We start from the raw sequence: 24,689 nt of genomic DNA on the forward strand, positions 1-24,689 counted from the left end.
CAATATTAAATACTTAATAAATTTTACATATTTTTTAAAATGGCACGATAGATGTCATTAGTTTTACACTGATTATTACATATCTATGCGCGCGTGTAACAATAATAATTAATCTAATAATTTAAATATTTGATTTTACCTTTCGAGCATTTTGAATGATTTTAGCCATCTAGAGTTCGTTGTGTTCGCGAATTGTTTGTACTAAAGAAAAACCTGAGAGAGATCAGCCGGTTTTTTTCCTGTTACCGTCGAAATCGCCCATACTAACGCCAGTACATTCATTTTCAGTTTGAAAACTACGTGACTATATACATTTTCTGACATTGTCGATAAAATTGTATATTGAAAGTATTGGGTCATCTAAAAAGTATCCGCGATTTTTAGATGACCCAATACAATTATCAATGCTGTTCAAAATATAATAAAAATGATAATACAGGAGCATAATTAAATTTTAATAATGCGAGATTATAAAACGTAATTATAAGAAAATACGTATGATATCACAAATTTTTCTAAACCAATGTTTAATGAAATATTGATAAATACTAACGCAAAACGAATACTAACAACAATTAGATCGTATCAACTATTAATTATTAATTTGCGAATATGAAACTTAACATCGCGATAAAAAGTCATTAATATATTTATAACAGCACTTTCATTGCGTTTAAGATAACTATCTTAATAATTTCATCATATTAAAATCTCTTCGCCTCGTAATACGTTAGTATCCGATACAGAAGAACAATCTTCGTAGTGGAGACTAAACTTAATGTATTCTGATTCTACGTCAAATACACAAGATCCATTTGCAAAGAAAAGTTAAGCATCCATAAAATATCAATAATCTTGTTACAGGAGAGTGTGAATCTTTCAGACTACTTACGATAATAATAATTTGGGTAGCATGTCAATTACAATTATCATTTTTTTTATCACATTTTCAATATAATATTAAAATTCGCGAGAAAATATGTTCTGCCACATCACTAAAAATCATCTCTTACTAAAAATAAACGGATAGAATGATTTCTTGCTGGAATAGTGGTTATGAATATTTAATAATAATAAAATACATGAGTTATTGTAATTTTTTTATGTGTATGGATACAAAAGTTTCTGGGGTATAGTAACTGTTCGAGCCGAATCTGATAAAATAACGGGATTTTAAAGAACTGTATTTTTATACTGAAAAATTTATTATATAAAATTTAACAATTTTTATTTTTCCGTATTTTTCAAAATTTTTAATTATTAATATTCTGCTAATATGCCCCCATATAGTCGACATCTTTCTATCCTGAGGATTTAGTATAGAGACAAACCACATCTTTTCACAATACGATTTTATCGATAGTGTCAGAAAATGTATGTAGTCACGTAGTTTTCGAACTGAAAATGGATGTACTGGCGGTAATGTACGGGCAATTTCGATGGTAACAGGAAAAAGGCTGGCATGGCCTCTCTCAGGTTTCTCTCTGGTTTCACAATTTATCGAGACGTGTAGGAAAAAAACATTTGCTAGTGCTGTAGATTGTTTTTCATCAAGACATCATTTACAAACAGTGAAAATGAGCTCGGGTTTCATATCGGAAGCTGAAATCGCCGAACAACGGCGAATGCGACAGGAGGAATGGGAACGCGTACGAACTGCCGATCAGCCTATAGGTTAGCTTTAGCGTTCCGTCTATATACATATTTATACAGCCACTCCTATGGGATTGTATTCAAATTGAAGATTAGGCATTGTATTATAACATTTATTGAAGTTAATTCATTGATTTTAAATGCTTACGAATAATAACTGATAAGTCTCGTTTATCTAATGATTTATAGAAGCTCCAGAGGAATCTTATGATCCTAGATCCTTGTATGAGAGATTGCAGGAACAAAAAAATAAAAGAGACATAGAGTATGAAGAAGCTCACAAATTAAGTAAGTGAAAAAGTGAAATTGATTTTATTTAAATTATGGATCTATAACGAATTTAATATTTTCATTTGTGTGTATGTGTGTATGTCTGATCCCTAATGTGATCCCTAAATTGATTTATCTTATTTTAATATTGAAGAGATAAATATGGAGTTAATAATCTTTTTCTTTATATGTTTTTTTTTTATAAATTTACCCTATCCTTTTTCTTGCTATGTATATAAATTAATAATATTTGTGCTAATGATTTAAAATGAATGAAAATTATATCAACATTATGGGAAATATTAGTATTTAACTACATTTCTAACTACATTTCAATTCTATTGTTGACATTTAAAATGATATTCTAAAAACATTTTGATATACATATATACTCTTTTCCTAGAAAATATGATCAAAGGATTGGATGATGATGAAGTAGAATTTTTGGACTTGGTTGATAGAACTAAGATGGAAGAAGAACGTAAAAAGAATCTTGAGGAAGAAAAAGAAATGCGCGATTTTAAAGCTGCAGTTGCTTCTCTTCAAGAACAGAAATTAAATGAAAAATTAAAGCAAGAATTGAAGAATCCATCTGTTAGCAGTAAAAATGCTGCCTGTGGAAGGTACTGTAAGAGGCAAATTAAATTTAATTTATAATATAACAATATAATATTATAATATGTTTGTCTTATTATAATATTATAACATCACAGTGATTCTCTATTTTGAAAGCTGTAATATTGAATAAAATTCGAGTCCAGAGATCAATTCTGAAATATATTTAATAATATAATAAAATTATTCAACTTTAATTATGTTTTAGTAGTCGCACTTCGCAGTTAAAATTACCCGCAGGCGTTGTATTGAAACGACCTGACAAACAAAAACAAGGTAAAGTTTTAAAAATATTTTATGAAAAAGTTGAACAATATTCTATATGATTATATTTATTATTTAATTGTTCATTCATGCAGAAGAAGTACTTAAAGGAATAAAAAGAAAATTGTCTCCATCCAAAGATAATACTGATACTAGCAAAAAGAAAGAGCCACATACATCTTGTGAGCCAGCTGCACGCGCGGATTCTTTTCTTTCTAGTCCTACATCAGATAAACAAAACGATAAGGCTACACCAAATCAAGTAAATACAAATTACATACATAGCGGACTCAAATGTATCGGTATATTACCTGGTCTTGGAACATATAATAATTCTAGTGACAGTGATTGTAGTTCTGATACAGATCAGGAAACAGAACCAAACCCTACCATTTATGATATGTTAGGTCGAAAAATAAAATCATTGAAAGATAAGGAGGAAAAGAGCTGAATGATATCTCTAAATACATATGTATATACACGTGTCTGTACGAGTGTATGTATGTATGTATGTATGTATGACAAAATAATATTTGTGAATATAGAAAAAAGAAAATTATTAATTATGCCTCAATTGATTATATTCGAAATACATTTGGATACATACATACTTTCTACTACATTTAGAGAACATACTTGTCTAAAATTTGCTAGAATTTTTTCTTTAAATTTAGAGAAAGAGATAGAGAGAGAGAGAGAGAGAGAGAGAGAGAGATTCATGGTTTAAACATTCATGCATGTTAATTTTAATAATCACATTGATTATTTATTTTATCATAATTTCAAATTTTATAATGTACATACAATCTAATCTGGCATAATAGAAAGATTGATGTTAAATATATTGAAAAATTTGATTTACCAAATAAATAAATAATTATAAATAAAATTATATGTGTTTATACTTTTCCTTGCTACTCTCGATAATTTCTTTCTGTTTATCAAATATTTCGAATTTTATATTTTTCAGAAAAAAAAATGAAAAAGGCCCTCCTTTTGCGTCAATCAATCTCGAAGCGTCACTTTTAAAATTGACGCATCAGATTGGTTGACGCGACAAGCCTGCGACTGTTTGTGTTGTAGATCGGGCTAAATGGCGCGAGAAGCGATACGATGCAGTCGTGTAGAATCCTCAAATTGTCCCGAATGTCTCGCGATTGTTACCGTTCAAAGTGATCGTGCGCGAAAGCTAATCGCGAATATTTCGTTAAAACTGACGTTTGTTGTAATGCAATGATCAGCATTTCGGAATCGACTTGGCGTCGCGTCGTTCATAATCCGTTTCGCATTCGATAGTACATCGAAAAAGCAACGGCTGTACGATCGATGTCATTGCAAGTATGTGTTTTCGTTTTATAATTAAACGCACTTCTTATTTACTAAACATTTACTATTTCGATTATTTTCAATAGTTATTTATATATTTTTCATAATATTATTCGTTAAATAACTTACTCTGTAAAGCTGGAGTAAGTATTTGGAGAATATTTTAATTACAGCGATTCGATTCTGTATTTACTGTTTATTTGAGTAGCGTACCGCGTGAAGTTCGCCGCGCGTCGATGGCGTCAGTACTTCGAGAATCGCAAGATCTTTTCGGCAGAAACTCGAACCGCGGACAGTTACTTACGACGCGGACAACGGTATACGTGCATCGCGTTTGAATCGCTTCTTATGTTTTTCTCACGAATTGTTATCGTAAAATATAAATCTTACGCGCGAGTAATTATCACAAGTGTCTTTCGTAAAAGTATCGTATATTTCTCATAATTGCAGTATTATTTAAAACGTACACGATATCATGCTACGAATATTGTGATTGCGGTAATAGCAGTTAGTAATGGCGGTTAACTTGTTGCAAGTATGCCTCGGCGAGTCTTGAATCGTGATTTCGCGCATTTGAAGCTGCTGTTTTTTTGGAAAGAACATCTGGAACAGAATCGGCATATCGTATGTATCTTCATATATTGTATACTTTTATTCGCTTTCATTTCCGTTCTTCTCTGCGATTATGCGACATATTATATTTGCTAGCTTTCTAGCCGTATTGCTAGAAAGAATATTTTTGCCGATGGCAATTTTACATTATTTGAACACCGACGATTTGAATCAGTGATTATAAAATAAATCTTTATTTGTGAGAAATTAAATGCTATATTATATTAATGACTACAAATGTACAGAATGTTCTGCAATTATTGACAAAGCGCTCTTGTGTAGATAGAACAGAGTAAACTAAATTGTTCAATCGAAAAGTTCTCTACCATTTTGCAATTTTCGCAAATAATAGGATGTATTAATTATTAAAAATTACCGAATATTGATTTTTACTAATTTTTTACTCGAGTACTGTAATATAAGCTTTACGGAAAAATAACTAATGACAAAAATTATTAATTTTTTTCTTATAGAAATTTTAAGAATTTTTTCAGAATTTTTTAATATCGTATTTTCTCATGTTGGTAAAAATAGTTGCCAATATATATAAAAATATACAATACTAAAAAGTTAAAAAAAATAAGTAAAAAAAAATCCTGAAAAATTCTGAAAACATTCTTAGAGGTCATAAGAAATAAATAAACAATTTTTGTTTCCTGCTGTTTTTTTGTAAAGTTGATAATATTTGAGTAAAAAATTATTCAAGATCAATATTCGGCGATTTTTAGTAATTAATATCATAATATCTTATTAATTATTGCGAAAATTTCAAAATGATAGAGAACTTTTCAAATCCGCTCTATCTACACAAGAACTCTTTGTCAATAATTGCAGGACTTGCATACGACTTACGAAGATCTAAATTTACTTTAAAATATTATAATTTTCTTGTTAATAATCGGAAAAGATTTTGTTGTTTACATATGTAATTTTAAATAAAGTAAATAAACATAAAAATTTAAATTTTTTAATATTTGGAGATAATTCTTTTTCGAAATTACGCATTACACTTTCTTATTTGTATCATACATCGTGAAATACATTTTTGTGAAATATATTTCATGATCGTTTTAATCAACATAAAATCAATAAATTATTTCATATATAGCATTAAACTCAAGTCGATACATTACCATTATTGTAATGTTACCTACGTTCGAACATTCAAAATTCTTCAGTTATCCTCGAGCTGCCACTCGGCGCATGGATAAAGAAACTTTACTCAGAACGCCCACATATTGAACTAAATAGCAATCACAAATTTTCCCGCTAGATAACCGTTACGTATACAATAGTACGCGATGCTGTCGAATTTTCTTTTTCTACTGTTCCCTTTATGTCTTTATATAGTCTTCATTTCGCACGCGCGGAAGTATAATCTTCCAAAACCTTCTCTTTAATGGATTCCAATTAGAAAGGTATTAATTTCTCGACGTATTTCGTAGATACGGTATTTGTACGGTATTTGTATTTTTTATTTTTCTTGCGTATATAATAACCTAATACATTTTCCAGGTAGAAGATCCAAACAGAGCAATAACAAGTCACAATAACGTCAAAATGACATTAAAATGAATCGAAAATTGAAAAATGACTTTTAATGATTATTTTGGAGTCATCATTTGACATCATTTTGATATCATAATGACTTGTTCTGCTAAGGGATTTTATTTCAAAGATGATCTGCGTGCGAGGAGCGATGCCATGGAGCATGAAAAGAGAGAGGAGAAATCTTTTCTTAATAAATAAAAACAGAATAGATTTGCCTATATGATGTAATAAAGAAATAGCTCGAATTCGAATTTCTTTTGAGGAATAAGATTTTTTAAATATATTAAGATGATATTTCTCTCTTTAATGCCAATGGCTGTGTTCAATAGAAAAAGCAGCTTTGCAACTGTTGTAAAATTTTTGAATCTGATTGGTTTAGATCCAATGAGGGACTAAGGGCAAGACTAATCGTGTTAAGAATTTTACAACAGTTGCAAAACTATTTTTTCTACTGAATCTAGCCATTGAGCTTTTTAATGGAAATATGTTACAAATAAAAAAAAATACACAATCATATTAAAATCAAGATAACATCGAATGAAGTCATTTTAAGAAAAATTATGTTATTTGATACTTTTGGCAATGTTTTTATGATGAAGTCTTATGACAATGATTTTTCAGTGACTTTTAGTTAAAAAGTTACTTAAAATTATTATATCATGATTAATTAAAACATCATTATCACGTCAAGAATTCATCACAAAATCTTCGTCAAAAGTGTATAAAACAACATAATTTTTTTAAAAATGATTTGATATAATTTTGATCATATTATGATTTTACAAGGTTCTATCCAGATATTGGGCATTTCTGTTAAAAAATTAAGAGTTATCAATTTTATATTTTAGAGATCTGATTCATCAAACTGATTAATCGAATTTAGTCTATTTCTTTATTACATCATATAAGTAAAGCTATTTTATTTTTATTTATTAAATTCTTCTCATGTTACGTGCCTCCGCTTCTCAACGGATGAAATCTATACTTGATTTACATTCTGTACCTAGTATGCCTATTAATCAACTAAAGATTATAATTTGTCAGCCGAAATTTTATTACAAAGTAATATTTATCGAAATTTTTCTATTATTTCAGAAACTCACGCATTTTTGTGATCACTCTCTTAACTTTGACTATTAACGTCGCCATTTTGTGGGTATACATGCTTAAGTACCAATGATTGTACATACAAACGAGCGCAAACGAGCGTTTGAGCGATATAGAATAGCCAGAATTGTCATTAAGCCCCGTGGATGGTTTCCCATTGGGACCCGTGGGATTTCCCGGCTGCGTATCACATTCACGCAATACCTCACTACATACATGTGTGTGTGTGTGTGTGTGTGTGTATAAATGTGTTTTATCCCGATTCCCCTGATTCTTATATCGATCCGACAGATCTGATATCATCCAACGTTATCCCTTGGGCTCTCACTCATCTGCCGACAAAAGAGCATCTGTGCGAACCGATCCGTAATGCTCCTGCAACCTGTTCACAAGTAGCTTGCCCCACGCAAGCATGAATTCATTATCAGTCTAGTATAAACATATTGCCTGTATATGGATGGGGTACTGTCAGTCAACAGAGCGGCGTTTTTTACGCGCTCTCTTTCCAAATTATTTCTGTATATACGTCGTAACTGCGGATCTTCTGTCGTGTACATTAAATTCATGCGATTCACATCTTCCTTTCTACTTTGGGAAAAAATTGACAAACTCCAATTGATGTATCATCTCGTCATTTCGTTACATCGCGTCGATTAGACGTGAAATTGTAATATATGTATACATATTACACTCTCTTTTATTTTACTCTAATAAGTCCTAATCTTAGACGGAATATAAAATATCCCGTCAAAATATTGGCTTTTTGAAAAAATTATTAATACTTATTAAATTATTAATATTTATTTCTTTATTAAATATACAAGAGAAGCATTTTCCATCTTTTCAAATTAATACATTTTGTGCAATATTCTGATAATAGGAGAATCAATTCCCGATGCCAAAAGATTTTCATATTTTATCAGCAATATACTGACGAAACTAACAAAGCAGCAATCAGAAATCGGATATGATGATGCTATAGTCTAAAATTTGACGAAACATCGAGATTATTATTGTAATTTGTAACAATTTGCTGTATAGTCGAGACACAATTATTTTTTATCATAGGCTTATTATTGGATACGCATGCACACATCCATATATGTCCTTGTTCACGTTTGTACGTACACGTAGTACGTGTGTGTGGTCAATCCCAACCTGACTGTGTATGCAGGACTGCGGTGGCAGGTGACGGCGTGTTGTGAGCTGCATAATGAATAATGCGAAAGCCGAACCACAAGCCGTTCCTGTCCTTCCACTTGGCTGACTGAATGACAGCCAGTCTAGGAAAAACCACTGATTGGCTGTACATACCCCCGGCTCTCGTGCTTGTCACATCCTGTGTGTGTCTACCTGCGATCGAAATCAAGCTGCACGACGAGACTTGATTTTCGTATTTCTGGGACACGCTATCGGCAAATTCACGATGGATTTTGCGAACCGTCACCGACGCCCGTAAGAAGAGACGAATATCAAAAATAACATTGGCGTTTCTGAGACACCAAAATTTCATTACATTTATTATTTCGATGATAGGAAGAGAGATTAAGCACCGTTTTATTATAGTACAATGACTCGTAAAATGCTTTATTTTTCTTAAAAAGAAACTATCTATACAAAAGTATATTAAATGAATATCAACTTCTATATTATTATTTATGTATAATTAAAAGATGATTTTTTTATATGAAAAAATTAATAAAAAATATAAAATAATTGTAAGCGAGAAATTAACTTTATAAAATTGTTTTTTTTTATCTTAGGGGATCACAAGTTTAATAAATTATATAAGTTCTAAACATTAATAATACTTTTAGTACGTGCCATAATTTCGTCTTTCTTATAAATGTTAATGATATTTTACAAAATTCATTGTAAATTTGTCGAAAATGTATTTCAGAAATACGAAAATCCGGTTTTGACATGTAACTTGATTTTGATCTCAGACTAATCTGCACAGAATGTGAATGTTTTTTACATTAAAATAAAATTTTAACGTAAAAGAATATTAAACAAAAATTATTGTCGATATCGGTGGTTACAAAATTTTACGATATATATTAATTCTATAAATATAATTATTTTCAAAACACATTTTTCATAATATGACGAAAAGATCTCTGTACGCTTTCGTACACTGAGAGAAAAATGTTTTGTATTTGTAACTATAATTACATATTACTATAATTATGATTATTACTGCTATAATAATAATAACAGTAACTATAGTTCTAGCAATAAAAATAATTGAAATTACTAAAAATGATTCAAGTGACTATAATTTTATAGTTATAAAAAATATGGTTGTCCCAAAATATAACTATAAAATTATAACCACTTTAATTATTTTTGAGGTAATTTCAACTATTTTATGGTTATAATAATTATAATTATAGTCATTTTAGATTGTCAATTATATACATTTGTTGCTAGAACTATATACATAGTTACTGTTATTATTATTATAGCAGTAATAATCACAATTATAGTAATATGTAGTTATAGTTATAAATACAAAACATTTTTCTCTTAGTGTAGTTGTTTTATAGCCAAAAATAAAGTAAAGCAAATAAATCAGCCACAATAACGGGGCGATATAAAAAATGTAAATTAGAGCCACGAAAATTATCACGGAAAGTATATTTATAGATTCAAATGCCAGAAATCTTATTGTTTATCGGATGATAGATATGATCTAATAATTCAGATCCATTTGTTAAATTCAAACTATTAGGTTGGCTATTTTTATATGTGAATATTATTCTATATTTTAAAAACGAATTTTTATGATTTTGAAGGTGAATCAAAATATATCACATAATTAATCATTTTAATGAGACTTATTTGCGTGTCAAAGGTTTCGATTCATATTATTTTTATTTGTATTCACATTGATGCATAAATATGTAGAGATTCTTATATATACAGATCTTATTTCTATAAAATAATTTGGCGTTAATAAATAAAAGAATGCTTGTGACTAAACAATATTGTATTACAAAACATCGATTGTATTGCAAAAATGCTTTTCATGTTTGCAAAATACTTTCATTATACGCATGCATAATATTGTTCAATAACATTAATACTATTGCATATAATGGAGCAGTTTTAGGCCGATTTAAGAGGGTATGAAAGTGTTAGGATTTTAAAAGCTGATCCCACTCGATCTAGTACTCGAAGCACATTTCTAGTGGGAACGGGCACTGGCAGTGGGTTGTCTACCCTTTGATTGTATTTAAAGTAGTTTTTCATACTCAGCGTTTAATCTCACTTGAGGGACATTTAGTTCGAGTTGACACTTTTCATGATTTTATTTAAAGAAAGTCTATGTCTGTCTTTAAAGAAAGTTTATGTCCATGTCTTATTTACAAACATCCCTTTCTGTCAGTAGAGAGAAATATTTTTATATAATTACAAAGGTTATATCATATTCAGATAAAAATAATTTTCTAAATACAAGTATATATAATTATATACAATAAATATACATAACTTTCTAAATACATCAATATTTTTTATGCACTTATATATACAATATATACTCTCTAAATCTCGTGGAGTGAAATCTCACTCGAAGAGACTGAAAATTTAGTCTGTCTTGAAAAAAGAGTGAAAATACGGCCACTCTTGTTCAAGTTTAAATTTTCAGCCTCTTCGAGTGAGATTTCACTCCACGATATTTAGAAAGTATATAAAATGTAAGCAATATAATTTATTCATAAAGAAATTAATAGTAATTAGAGAAAAGATTTTGTTTACGTACATGATATTATAATAACATTTTAAGTATGTCTTAAATTAATATTAATCAAAACATAACATTGTAAAGACTTAAATATTAAAGTAAGAAAGAAACTTGCTGATTACGAATTTAAAAAATCAATGCATTAAAGGCTAATACGAACCGGACGCAGGATAGCGGTGCAAATGGGAGAACGAAAGAAATTTCAGTACTCCAAAGGCAAAGGTAAAAAAAAAGGAAGAAAAAGGCAATTAAATATTGACGATTCGACGCTACGGTGAATTTAGTATAATATTTCTCTCTCTCATTTAATTTGTTAATTATTGTAAGGCAAGACCAATAATGATCCACAAAGTCAAATACGATTTTCGATATCTACCTCTTGTTTTTGTACAATAGATAAAAGTGCTTCTCCAGAAAAGCTCTTACGCTTTTCTTCTTTCGGATCTGCATACCATCGTGCTTTCCGTTTCCTAGAACACTCCTTGCACGCAAATTGGGGTCAACGTGAATACTTAATGCGAAACTGTGGTCGAGCAGGAGTCAAGGTGCAGTGATGGGAGGTAGAGAGGAAAAGGCCGTTTGCCGTTCGCCTGGCGTGCCAACTTAGTTAGGCTGTCTAATCAAACGACTTCACACGGTACATCAGCGATGATGTATGCAAAACGGTTTCTCTCGTTTGCAAGAATTACTTAAAATCATTGATCTTGACGATTACAAGATATTTCGTTATCATTTTTTATAATATTTGTATTTTAAAATAACGCATGCTTTTCAAGTTCGTGATCTCTCTTCTTATACAATTATTATACCTATTGCAATCTTTAGAATTTAGAAATATGATAAAATGATAAAACGGATAATTGCATTATGAATATTATAATTACAAGATTATAATATGAAAACTATATTTATTATCATATTTATTATATACTTATTTTTTATCGGTTTTTACCAACTTTTTTTTGTAATTAATTTTTAAAATATTAGATCATGTTATAATTAATTTAGTTATATCACGCACAAAAGTTGTTAAAAATTTTATATGCCGATAGTAAATTGTTAAAAACCATTTGATCAGTACAGACAACATTACATAGAAAGATATAGATTCTAAACTTTATCAACTAGATGAAACAAGTTTAAACAGTTTTACTTCCCGTGATGAAATATATTATACGCAGATCTGTAGGAGTTTATTCTGCGTCATATCATATATGGAAAATGTGGTTTTGAAACAGAATATCAAGAGAGATGGAATTACTCACATAACATTATAGATACTCGTGAATAAGTTATCTCAAAGAAGATAAAGCTTCTCTTTTTTAGTTTAGTCAATGTCTTTATCGAATTATAAATATATAAGCCAACTTATCTTTTGCCAGATCATACAATATTATGAGATGTTTATTAATATTTATATTAGGATAGCGAATATGGAGATGCACTTTGCATTCTAGCCTTCCATGAAGATTTCGTAGCAACATTCTCGTTACATTAAAAATGTAATATCTTTCTTCGTAACTTTTATTTTTCTCGGTTTTAACCACATCATCCCGAAATTTGAAATACTAAATTAACAAACTACTTTAAAAAATTCAATTTTCACGAATATTTTACGAGTTAAGCAATTATAGATACATAATAGAGCGAATAAAGCAATAAATTATTATTTAATATCCTATTTCTTTTGTTTACGTATTTTTCTATTTGCACGAGAAAAGAGAAAGTTTTGCCTTCGATATCTATTATATGTACGAAAGTTAATCTAATCAAAAATATAACATTTATTGCTTATACGTAAATTAATTGAAAATAAAAACATTTTTTTACAAAAATAAAATTTTTCACTTTTAATCTTCAATAATTATCAAGAATATTAATTTAAGTATAAAAGCGTTCCAAGATTAGTAAATTATTTATTGAATTATTTGGAAAAATGGACGATCACACGTCAAGTCACATAGTTAGTGTCGGTGCAAAACGACACATTGCCAGTGTAATCGTGAAGGAAAGATGACGCTTATCCTCTAATACAACATTCCGGCCATCCTCGCCATCGTGGTCACTGCAGTCGCATTAGTTAGGACTAACAACGCTGGCGGACAATCAAAAGCTGATGGGCCATGATTCGCTATGATAATGAACCATGAATATCGCATGAGGCGAGCGAGCTGGGGACGCCAACTCCTCGCTTCGCTTGCTAGGCTCCATACCCGTAGCCAATGGTCGGGGTTAAAGGGAACTGAGGTGGGAATATGAAGGGATGGGCAGCGAGTCGAGGCCATCGATGCGCGGTAATGCCTCTGTTGACGCTCGGATTAAAGTCCTTTTCGACACACGCGGGATGTCACTTCCTGTGTGTACCCGTGAAAAGAGTATCATTACCAATAATTTCCTGTGTATAAATAAAAATCTGTTTGATGCGGCGATGGAACCTGCTTCTACGGACGATTACGATTGCTAGAACGGTTATACGAGAGGTTGCTAAATTGCACTGTAATTCCAGTTATTGATTAGAAAGTCAGGCAAAAAAGGTATCGTTCAGTTGATCAGTGAAATTATTATATAATAATATAAGGGCATGTAGAAAGATTTTTTGTGAAAAATAGGTTACACTAATTTCTAACGCTACTGCATTCTAATTACTTCGTTCATAGGATCGCGGATCTATCGTATCGTTTCGATCGCGAGATACACCTGAAAGCTCTTTGAGACCACAAATCCAAGGGACAAACGTTTCTGATTTATGATGTCGAGCCTCGGCTTCCGCTCGTTCATTATTGATCGTTCGTTTATGTTCACCCCGATGCCGGACAAGTTCGAGATATACTTGCGGCCACAAACGGACGAAAAATTGAAGACCGTGCGCGAAAGGAGGGCGAGCGTTAAATAAAATAACGCGCGGCCACGGTTGAAGAAGTAAAGGAAGAGAAAAATAAGGGTCAGCAAAGGACCTATAGGACAGGAGCGAGAGAAAACGAGAGAGCAAAGGAAAAAAAAAGATGGGAATACGTTTACACATACACACACAGTTTTTACAAAGGTAACTGCGTCAGCATAAGTACGTATCTATTTACAAGAGAGAGCGAAAGCGCGTGCAAGAGAGAGAGAGAGAGAGAGAGAGAGAGAGAGAGAGACGCTACAGGCGCGGAAACGACATTCGGAAAAAAACGCGTTTAACTAGCGGTTAAAAAACTTGGCAAACTGTGCAAGTCGAAGTGCTCGTTTGACAAAGCACGGCAGCACGTCTGGCTGGATTATCATTACGTTGATATGTATAAAGTGATCATGAAAAATCATTAATCATTGAGATGTAGCATTTTAACGTAATACAGCATCATACAGCCAAGCAGAATAGTTTATCAAAATTAAAATGTTGTGTTTTTGCTGTCCATTTTTTATCGCAAATTTATCTTTATTCATTTATCTTTTCTCTTTAAAAAAATTGTTGTTCGTTTTTAAATTTTTATTTTTATAACAATATATCAATTTGTATTAATCTTTTTTTTTTTTAAAAATTCTTTGTGTCTTGACTAGTTTTAACGTTTTTTATTAAACCTATTTATAAACAGTTATTGTGAATAATGTTTACTTTATTCAATTTTTACTTAAAAGTAAGAAAATAAAATAAAAAAATAAAAAAATTTTTACTTAAAAGTATAGAAATATATAATTTAAAAAAAATAAATTTCAACTAGATTTAGTAAAAATAAACATATTTGTTTTATAAAAATTATTTTTACTGTTGAATTTTGTAATTTTAACGTGTTGGTTGCGATAACGGATATCGTAACCTGCTACGATATTCAACGTTATTAAGCCGTCGATTGCCGCGTCAAAATTGCTATGTATTACAACGCGTCATTAATTTATTATCCTGTAAATGTCAATCAGTACTTTTAAATGTCATTTACTTTTTGATAATTGTTTCTTCATTTGCTAATGTACCAATGAATATAAGAAGATTAATCGTATAAAGTATATGTAAAGTTACGTTAAAACTAAAACTAGATATTAAGGTTTTCGTGCAATTATCGTAACACTATAAAATATTTACGTATTAACAGGGAAGCTGAGTTAATACATTTCAGTCAATCTTTTTTAATTAATATCTTTTAATTTTCATTTATTATTATTATTATTAACATCTTTAATTAACTATTAATAGGAATTAAAACTGCTCGTCATTGACGAGAAAAATATAATCGTTGACGTAAAAAGGAACAGACCGTTAAAAACGGTCAATTAAGATTTCTGGTAGTCTCATTGAAAATTATGAGATTCTTCAATGAAGTCGAGTATATTTACAAGAGAGAGAGAGAGAGGACTTTCCGTTTTTTCCTACTAAAATGTTTCTTTTAAAAAATATTTCTTTTGGTATGGTATGACCCAAGCTAATAACGAGACAACCGTACCAAACGTCGGATGGAGAACATAGGAGCGACCGCGGTGGGATCACTGGTGAGGGTCGGCGTAGGAGAAAAAGGGGAAAGAAGCGGCGGCGGTCGCGAAATATGCGTGCACGCGAAAGCCTTTCGAAGGCTTTCGCGTGCGCGCGCTTTATAAGCACCGTGCCACTGTTTCAGCCGCCGTTTCGGAGCAGCGCGAAGCCGAATGACTGAGCGAGGGTGCGGGCCCGCGTGGCCCGCATTGGCTGTTGAATTATATATGAATGGAGCGTAAGGGCTGTTGCCTAGCAACCGCATACACCGCGTTAAGACAAAATGGAGAAGCACGCAGCATCCGTACACCAGTTATCTCTCTCATGCGCGTTGCCCTCCCTCGCTCCTCCCTCAATCCCTCTTATACTCTTTTCTCTCTCTCTCTCTTTCTCTTCCTCCCTCCCTCCTTCCTTCTTTCCCTCCCACCCTTTTCCTCTTTCTTTATCTCTCTTTCTGTCGGTCTTTGATCTAGCTTCTTCTTCTTCTCTCTCTCTTTCGTACATTCGCGATCTCAAAGGTTTCGTCTGCGGTAGGTCGATGGACTACCAGATTATCGAGAATCGACTGTAAAACATTGATTCGTAAACGATTATTGATTGCATTCTTGAATCGATTGAATAATGGGTACATCAAGTTGACGCAAAAGTTTATTATTTTTTTATTAAGTTCTGTCTAAGTAGGATTACCGATTCGAGTTTTAAAGATTGAAAAATTTTCAAAATTAAAAGACTATAGAATTCAAATGAACGATGATAATTTTTCGATGAATAAGAATTATTTTAAAATTGCGTTATTTTATTCTAAGTTTATTTGACAAATACACTAAATCTTTTGCTTTCAATCATAATTTTATTGAGTTTAGACCATAGGAAATAATATTCCTGATTATTAGTGTTAATTTGAACGCAATTAATTAAATATATTTTCTTATGATAGCATTGAAAAAAATTAAATTTATTAATATTAGTTTTAGTTTTTTTCACACACTTTGATTTTAAACTTTTTCAATTATAATTCAATTATAAATTTGAAAAAATAAAAAGAAACGTAATTATGAGGATAAATACGAAATTCAAGCAACTTTGATTGAGTTTTCCAACTACCGATTATGCCAATAATTTTGATAAAAGAATAATTTAATTTCGTGGAAGAATAAGCACTATACATTTTACGTCGCAGGAATACTGACAATGCACCGGTCTTTCTCTGTATTAACGCATATTGCGTGGTCCTTTTTGCTTCCGCTATTTCTGCTGTTTTACGTGCGTGAGTATTAAGCTGATAAGTAGACGTATATTTGACGGGAGCAATGCGCCTCCATTAGCAAGCACTATCTCGCCGATCTCTCCTCTCAGCCCGCTCCTCTCTACACTCCACCCCGACCATTATATCTGAAGTTCCTATATAGCGTAGGATGAGCCAGGTACCATTATTATGCCGAAAGTGTGCATTATTCGCCGTTCTTTTCTTCGACATATACTTTATCACTTTGAAGGTTTTACGGTTCCCGATCATTTCATAAAGCCAGATTTGCTAAAAGATTTTTGTGATATTATTGATATTTGATATTGATATTTGATATGTCAATACTTTTCGTAAATAATACAAATTATCATAAATTTATAATATATTATAAAAATATATTACTTTAAATACGAAGCGCCACTACGATCTGAATATTAAGATGTTGAATTATTATATATTCATTTAAATGAATTAATTTCAGAAATGGTAATTGCGTGCTGATATGGTTGTCAAATTTTCAACGCAATCAATTTGAAATATTAATAATCCCCCGCAAATTTCCCAAATTTAATCTTAAAATTAATTGTAATAAACTTATTGCGAAAAATATGTATTATTTATTATCATGCAAATATATTATTTTAATAAAGTTAAAAAATTACTATTCATTGATACGATGTTCAGCAACGGATTGATCGTGTTGGATATAATCTTGTCCACAACCTTGCTTTAAGAGGCCGTAAGCCGTAAAGCCTTAAGATATTGACTAATCAGTTGAATATGAGAAAAATAATCGACTGATTGGTCAATTTCTTATAACCTACGACTTCTTAAAGCTTACGTTTTCTTAAACCAAGGTTGTGGACAAAGTAGGAACTACATTTAATTACAAAACAGAAATATATATGATTTATAATAATGTCTAGAATAATTAACATTTAGGAAGGATAAATTATGATTACTGCACACGTAAAATTATTGTCGCTCAATGCTTCCTAGGCCTCTTCTTTCTCTCATATTCATTTTTATACTTATAACTCTCGCGAAAACTGCTAATTACGATGGCGCGTATTAATCACCAGAATAAAATAATTGCACGGGGCTTTACACGACATTTCCGACGTTAATCAAACGCAACATGTACTTTATCATTGTACATTGTGAATTCCATCGAAATGCGATCACGAAAATAAAAGGAAAAAAAAAAATTCAAAACTTTATATCATACACGACACACATGAATGTTACAAATTAAATAAATAAATCTCAAATAGAGATGCTCAAAAAGATTTTAATAAATCGCTAATAATATGCACAAATGCCACTTTTTAATTTGTAAATGTATAATCGCGACGCCACTTAAAGTTCATTTCATACATTTAAATATTTTCATTTTAATTTAAACTTAAAAAATGCATTTGACTCAGTTCGAGTTTCACGTAAGTAATCGTGCTCCTTTTCACCTCTGGAGAAATGTTACAAAATTCAAGAATTATTAATGTATATACATGATAATTTTTTTTAAAGAATTGATTATTGAATGGCGAAAAACAAGACTAGGACATCTCAAGAGAAATTTTATCTAAGTTTCTAAATTGAGTCGCGATTGCAAATGTAATGCAGCGAATAAAAAAATTGATTCTCCAGATCTATTTATCAGACTGCATCTTATCGCAAGATTCGGCTAAGTTGTTTTGGAATAGAGAAACGCGACTATAAATACGGGCCTTAAACGCATGGTGGATCACTGTCGACAAAGTTACGTTCTTCTTCTTCTTCTTCTTCTTCGAGAGGGACATTTTCTCTTACTTTCTCTCCTCCGTAATCCATTTGATCTGATCTTCTCGCAACCTTTTTCACCCACCGGATCACATCACAGATCAGCGCTACTTCTTGGTGACACATATCAGAGTAGCCGGGAGTCCCATACGGCTACGCCAAGCCGATCATCTCAAATTACAAAGAGTATTGGAAACGGATTTATTTCAGCGCCCTTTTCTATTCTATTATGGACTTAATAGTGTATTATGTAAGATGCAAAGACGTTTTCCTGATGCGGTCGTCTTTGAACTAAATCCAAAATATTTTCTACGTCGACAAAATATATGCTCATCGATAAGACAGGTATATATATCTTGAAAATTTTCGTTCTGTACAGATATTCGACTTTAAAAACGCGGTTTACCATTTATATGTTACATTGCAGAAAGTTGAATTTACGTTAAAGATATTATGTATTATACACATATATCGATAATGAAACGTGCAATTACGCGGGAGTATCTATTACGAGAGAGATTCGCCACTGGTGTGCAGTCAGATTAAAAGGGTAATAATCAAATATGGTACACTTAATTCTACTGTATCCCCACATAATTCCATGGAAAATACATTTCTCCCCCAATCTGAAGACCCCATCCGGGCTGTTAAATATAATCTGGTACCGCGTTTGTTACTTCTTACTCTTCCATCTCCTCCTCGCAATATTCGGAGTTCCCAGTTTCCTCGCGTAGGCTTTGTAGGCGCAGAACAAGGGGTTAACCTCCTACATTATTCAACTGTTCATTATATATGAATAAATTTTCGAGTAATGCCGAGATAAAGCTGCCAAGTTTTAGGTACCTGCCCCGCTTGAATATTTAGGAGACACTGTCACGCAGTACCGTTATGCTCGGTCTTCTTCTTAACTCTCACAGATTTGTATATGAGGTTCCTTTACCGATACCATCTATTACGCTTTTGGAAATATCATCAGTTTATATACGCACTTGCTTCTCTTACACGACTTTTCGCCTCGATATATATATTTCAATTGTCATGTCATTGAATTTTAAGGATTGATGAAGATTGCTTTTTATAAATGAGCTTTGAACATTATAGGTATCGAGATATATCTAAAGTGTACGTTTCTAAACTTTTTAACGATACTACACATACTTAAAGCAAAGGATTTCATTGCATCCGAGTACGAGATACGACATAAAGAACGAGGCGCGATGAAAGAGAGAAAGAGAAAGATAGTCGATAATCATTACTACCGACTAATTTAACGCGATAACGGGAGACGGCAGACGGGGTCAATAGGAATTTGCCGTGTTCGGTCGTCGACAGAAATCAAAGCAGAGCACTTAATGTCGCGCATAGAGACGACAGCGGGTGGTAGGTGGAGCGACAAGAGCCAGTCTGGAAGAACCGCGCAAATCGAGGGGCGGCGGAGGTAAAGGAGACAAGTAGAAGTCGAAAGGGATCCACGCAAACTTGAAGGGGGACAAGCAACGGAAAAGACGAGCGGATAGGTGGGTAGAATGGGTAGGCCAGCCAGCCCAGGAGGACTTGAGGAGACGGAAGTAGAAAAAGAATCATGGTTGCTAGTCCTGCAACCAACGGATCACCAGTCGACTATATTCGATCTACACCGACATCGAATAGAGTACACGGACCAAGCCAGGTTGGTGCTGCCCGCAAGCCAAGTCCAGAGACCGAGCAACGTAGCTTTCCTTCTTCTAATGTCACGTCACTACCTAGAAAAGAAACGCATTAACCTTTTAAGAGTATCGGCTGCCTGGTCCGCGCAGTAATTCCCTGGGTAAACCGACGTTGCTTCGTTTGACCATTCCTACGAGGTTTACACACGTAATCCGCGAGTATCCACGAGTTGCGACGAGTTGATTTTATTTTGACACGTAGTCGCAAAATTTTCGTCGCATTGCCAGTTGACATTTCAATTCTGTTCATTAAAGATGTACAAGAGTTTGGAATAAAGAACAATCTTCTCTTCAGACATCTAAATTTTATTCATGTTAAGAGACGGTACATTTTTAAAATATCGTCTTTTGTGTAATAATTACTATGACGTTGAATTAGACGCGGATAGTTTTAAGCTAGCTTTGAGCGGCTAAATTTCGATCCAAATCAAAAGCGTTTAATCACTTTTATTCTGCTACCTATCGCAAGCGAATATCGATAGCCCGTCGCAACGTCAAGTAACTTTTGACGTTTGATTCCACCGAAACGAAACTTGTCATATCGATTAGAATATTATAAACCATTGATATGATTCCATTGATTGCAATTCTTTTAACAATAATGCTAAGGAAATACTTTTTAGATATCCACTCGATCGCGAGATGTATGTGTTTATGTGTGTTTGTGTGTGTGTATGTGTGTGTTTCTGTGTGTTATTAGGAAGAGGGAGGAGATAAAGAGAGAAAGAGAAAACGTGTTAATAAGACAACAGAAGAAATAATTAGAAAAATATAGGGTTAAGAGACCTGATGCAGGATGCAGTATGAGTTTTTGCATTATACGGAGATTATCAACCTGTTCAGTCTCATCTCATATTACTGAAGCGAGAAAGAAAAGAGAGAGATAAATAGAGAGAATAGACATGAAGAGAAAGAAGGAAATGGGAGGATATGATGGCACATAGATACCAAGGGAGACGTATGTGATGAAAATAGGGTGAATCGAGAGGGTCACCGAGAAAAAGACAAACAGACAGACAGAGAGAGAGAGAGAGAGAGAGAGAAGGGAGTTTTTCGTTTCTAGTCGGGGGTCGAATAAAGCATACGAGCACGTACACGCTGCACATCCTCTTGGGACGCGGCCGCTCTTTATGCTCGATATAATACCGCTCTCTCAAAACATGCATACTTCTCCTTGGTCTCTTAACGTATGTGTTGCCCGGCGCGACGTTGCGACGTGGTGCGACAAGGCACTTCAGCGCAATAGGGTGTTCCGCGTTGTTGTGTGTGTATCGTAACAATGGATATAAGTACGCTGCCACGCTACTGGTAGGCGTGTGCATGACCCAAGTATAACCCTGTAGTACATTACACATGTGTGTATACACGCGCGAGTATACACGAGGAGGCATGCGGATGCTCTATTGCGACTCGCATGCTCTTGTGCACTTAATGCGTGTTACATGTCTTCCCTCTTTGATAGGATACGCAGAGAATGGTTGCTCTTAAAGTGAAGAAAACTTCCTGACGATGAACATAATCTTAATTATCTGACTTTGCAATTGTATGATTTTTGGGTCGAATTGATGCGTATCGTGGATAAGTAATTTTCTACATAGACACGTGGTATTATATGTTATTATAATACATGCAGACAGTCTATTTGTTTTCCGATGAGTACGTCTTATTTTGCTCGGAACTCCTTACTCCCATAATAGAAATTAAGTTAAGAAATTAGCTATAAATAGGTATCAAATTGGTACCAGGCGATGTACGACATTAGATAGGCGATAATACGACAATTAGAATCTCTTGTAGATCATTACGGGACAAAACCGAGTGAACGAGGCTTTAGACCGTTAAGCTGCGACATTGGGAGAAACGGCGGGCGGAGAGGTGGAGGTTTTCCTCGTCGATACATTATACGCTTTGAAGCGTACACCGTCGTCGGAGAAAACTCCTCTCTCCGGTCTTATCCTATTACAGTCAAGCTTGGCACTTTCTAGCTAAGTCGAAGACAAGACCCCTTCGCGCTGCTCCCATTTAGTAATCCCCGACGTTGGCCGGGAGTTTACAAGGAATATTTAAGTCTCCGCTAAGCTAGGATTAAGCGAAGGCAAACACTTTGATTAGCGGAGACGAGCTCTTGTTTTTACCTACGATGGCGTCTTTCAACCGCTACTGGCAATTGGGCTCGCGGATTAACGTTAACAATTCTTGGTAATTATTATAGAGGCGTAAGGGGTAACACCTTAGGAAATTGCGTACAGAAAAATAAGTAAGTTTGTCGAATGTTTAATGTGGTCAGCTCATGAAATTAAGAAACACATTCGCGTTAGTTTTTAATAAATAATGAAGTATTCATTAATTAGGTAATTATTATTAAGAAAAAAAATTAAGTATTGATCTACAATCCAGTAAAATAAATGCTTGTAATATACCGCGTATTTATAATGCGTATTTATAATATGATTGTAATTCATTAACATATAGATTTAAAAAGAATAATAAGAAATATATACAGTAGGTGTCTCTATAAATATTTAAATAAGCTATACTTCATGTAAATACAAATAGATGTAGATATACATTTTTTTAGACGTTTTTGGCAAAAACTTATTTAGATTTTCTTATCATCTTCTTACACAATTTTTTTATTTTTAATATTGAATTATTTTTTTATAGATATGATAGATAATTGAGTTTTGTGTATAAATTCTGTTATAAAAGCTTAGAGACTATAAAATAAGATTTTGTTATTTATATCTATCGTTTTTGATTTGTACAAAAAGCTTTCCATTTTTAACTATTTGTAAAACAAAATCTATTAAAGCAATTATTTATTTATACAGGGCGTCCACTAAAACGTGGTAAAATCAATAAGGAGATTATTCTTCGGAAAAAAAACAAACAAAAAAACGTAACTTTTTTCTCGAAAACTACTATTATATAAGCAATTAAAATATTTATTTTACGCTTTTTATTTGTTTTTATAACTTCTTGTGCAGTTTACTGAACATTTCGTATAAATAAAAATAGAAATAAAAATTTTAGTTAAGACAGTTTTTTTTGTTAAGATGCCGTAACTTTTCCAGGAATATTTTATGAGACATTCTCTATAAAAATTATATAATATATATGTATTTTGGGAAATGTAAAACAATCATGCATTTAATTTTATGAATCTAACAATCAGTAATATTATTTCGATTTCTTTATATCACATCACGTAATTCTGTTTAAATCAATTTTCTTCTCTCGGCGAAATTGGTCTTAATTTTTTGCCTACGGAGCGCTACGATGTTTTATAATAACGTGCCAACTAAGACAGCGGTAAGCAAAGAGGGTGGTAGAAAGTACTCTCCTGCGGCGACAAAAAAGTTCATATTTTTTCAATTACGGGACGAGCGAAGAAGTGAGGGTAGATTCTCGTTGAGGCGAGAGGGTCTTTCGACGCCATTAACACTCTCGTAAAAATACGAAGAACCGTCTTGTCGCATCAACTCTTCCGCTTAAATATGAAATCAAGAAACTGTTGTGTAAAATGGACAGAAATTATCAGATAATATTCGAGCCAGTTTTTTTCATGTTTCACAGTTATTATAATAAAAATCGCAATAAATATTTAAATTCGAACCGTTTGGTTTTTTGGAAAAAACATAAAATAAATTTAAAAAAAAATAAATTCTTTACGAAGAAAGATAATTTAAATGTATTAAAGTCATAAAGTTGTAACAACGTACGTATTGATGGTCGGCTAACAGATTCGAATAAAATTTATTGAAAATTTAGGATTTTTTGCCTCGATACAACACGACTTATTTTAAATAAATGTAATTTCGGATAGAACAGTAACATTAAATAAAGATGTAGATACGATCCATTGACTTATGACCGACAGACAGACGAAGTCAATCGCGTTCATACGTGATGTTCTCCGCGATCTCTGATTTTCGGCCAGAGAATCGAAGACACTCGCGTTCAGTGGAACGACGAGCGACAGGCCGGGCGACAGCGGACATCAGGAGGTATCCCCGAGTGTCGGCATTTGTACGGGCAGTTTGGCGGAAGCCGGTTTGGGGGTGGTTTTCGGGTAGGGCCGTGAGACGGGGCCGCGGCGAGAGAGGGGCGATTGTGTTCTACGTCATGTATAATTCACCTTCATCGCTCGGGTCTCGCGTCGGCAGCTCCGGACCCCCGTCCGTACCCGTTATATCTGTTGCAGTGGCTCGTGGAACGATATATTCGACCCCTCACTGTCACGACATCTTGGAGACCCTCCTTTTGCTTTCTGGGATCTCCTTCCTGCGCTGCGCACGACTATCCTTATAATGAGGGAGAGAGAGAGGAGAGAGAGGAGAAAGAGAAGAGAGAGAGAGCGAGAGAGAGAGA

At 32.9% G+C, this 24,689-nt stretch overlaps 1 protein-coding gene across 2 annotated transcripts; it reads left to right on the top strand.

Annotated features, from left to right (window-relative positions):
- The first annotated feature begins 1,420 nt into the window (after positions 1 to 1,420).
- LOC105153890 (PSME3-interacting protein) lies at positions 1,421 to 3,691 on the top strand. 2 transcript variants are annotated; one of them, XM_011069028.2, is made up of 5 exons: positions 1,421 to 1,674; positions 1,843 to 1,941; positions 2,327 to 2,546; positions 2,750 to 2,814; positions 2,898 to 3,691. In XM_011069028.2, the coding sequence occupies exons 1-5, from the start codon at positions 1,440 to 1,442 to the stop codon at positions 3,251 to 3,253; spliced, it is 975 nt and encodes a 324-aa protein (XP_011067330.2). In that variant the 5' UTR covers positions 1,421 to 1,439; the 3' UTR covers positions 3,254 to 3,691. The 2 variants fall into 2 exon arrangements, with proteins under 2 accessions (XP_011067330.2, XP_011067321.2); XM_011069019.2 differs by having other exon boundaries at positions 1,423 to 1,674; positions 2,747 to 2,814.
- Positions 3,692 to 24,689: the final 20,998 nt, after the last annotated feature.

The sequence above is a fragment of the Acromyrmex echinatior genome, chromosome 7 (genome assembly GCF_024713525.1).
Source record: "Acromyrmex echinatior isolate Ae372 chromosome 7, ASM2471352v2, whole genome shotgun sequence".
Taxonomy (NCBI): Eukaryota; Metazoa; Arthropoda; class Insecta; order Hymenoptera; family Formicidae; genus Acromyrmex; species Acromyrmex echinatior.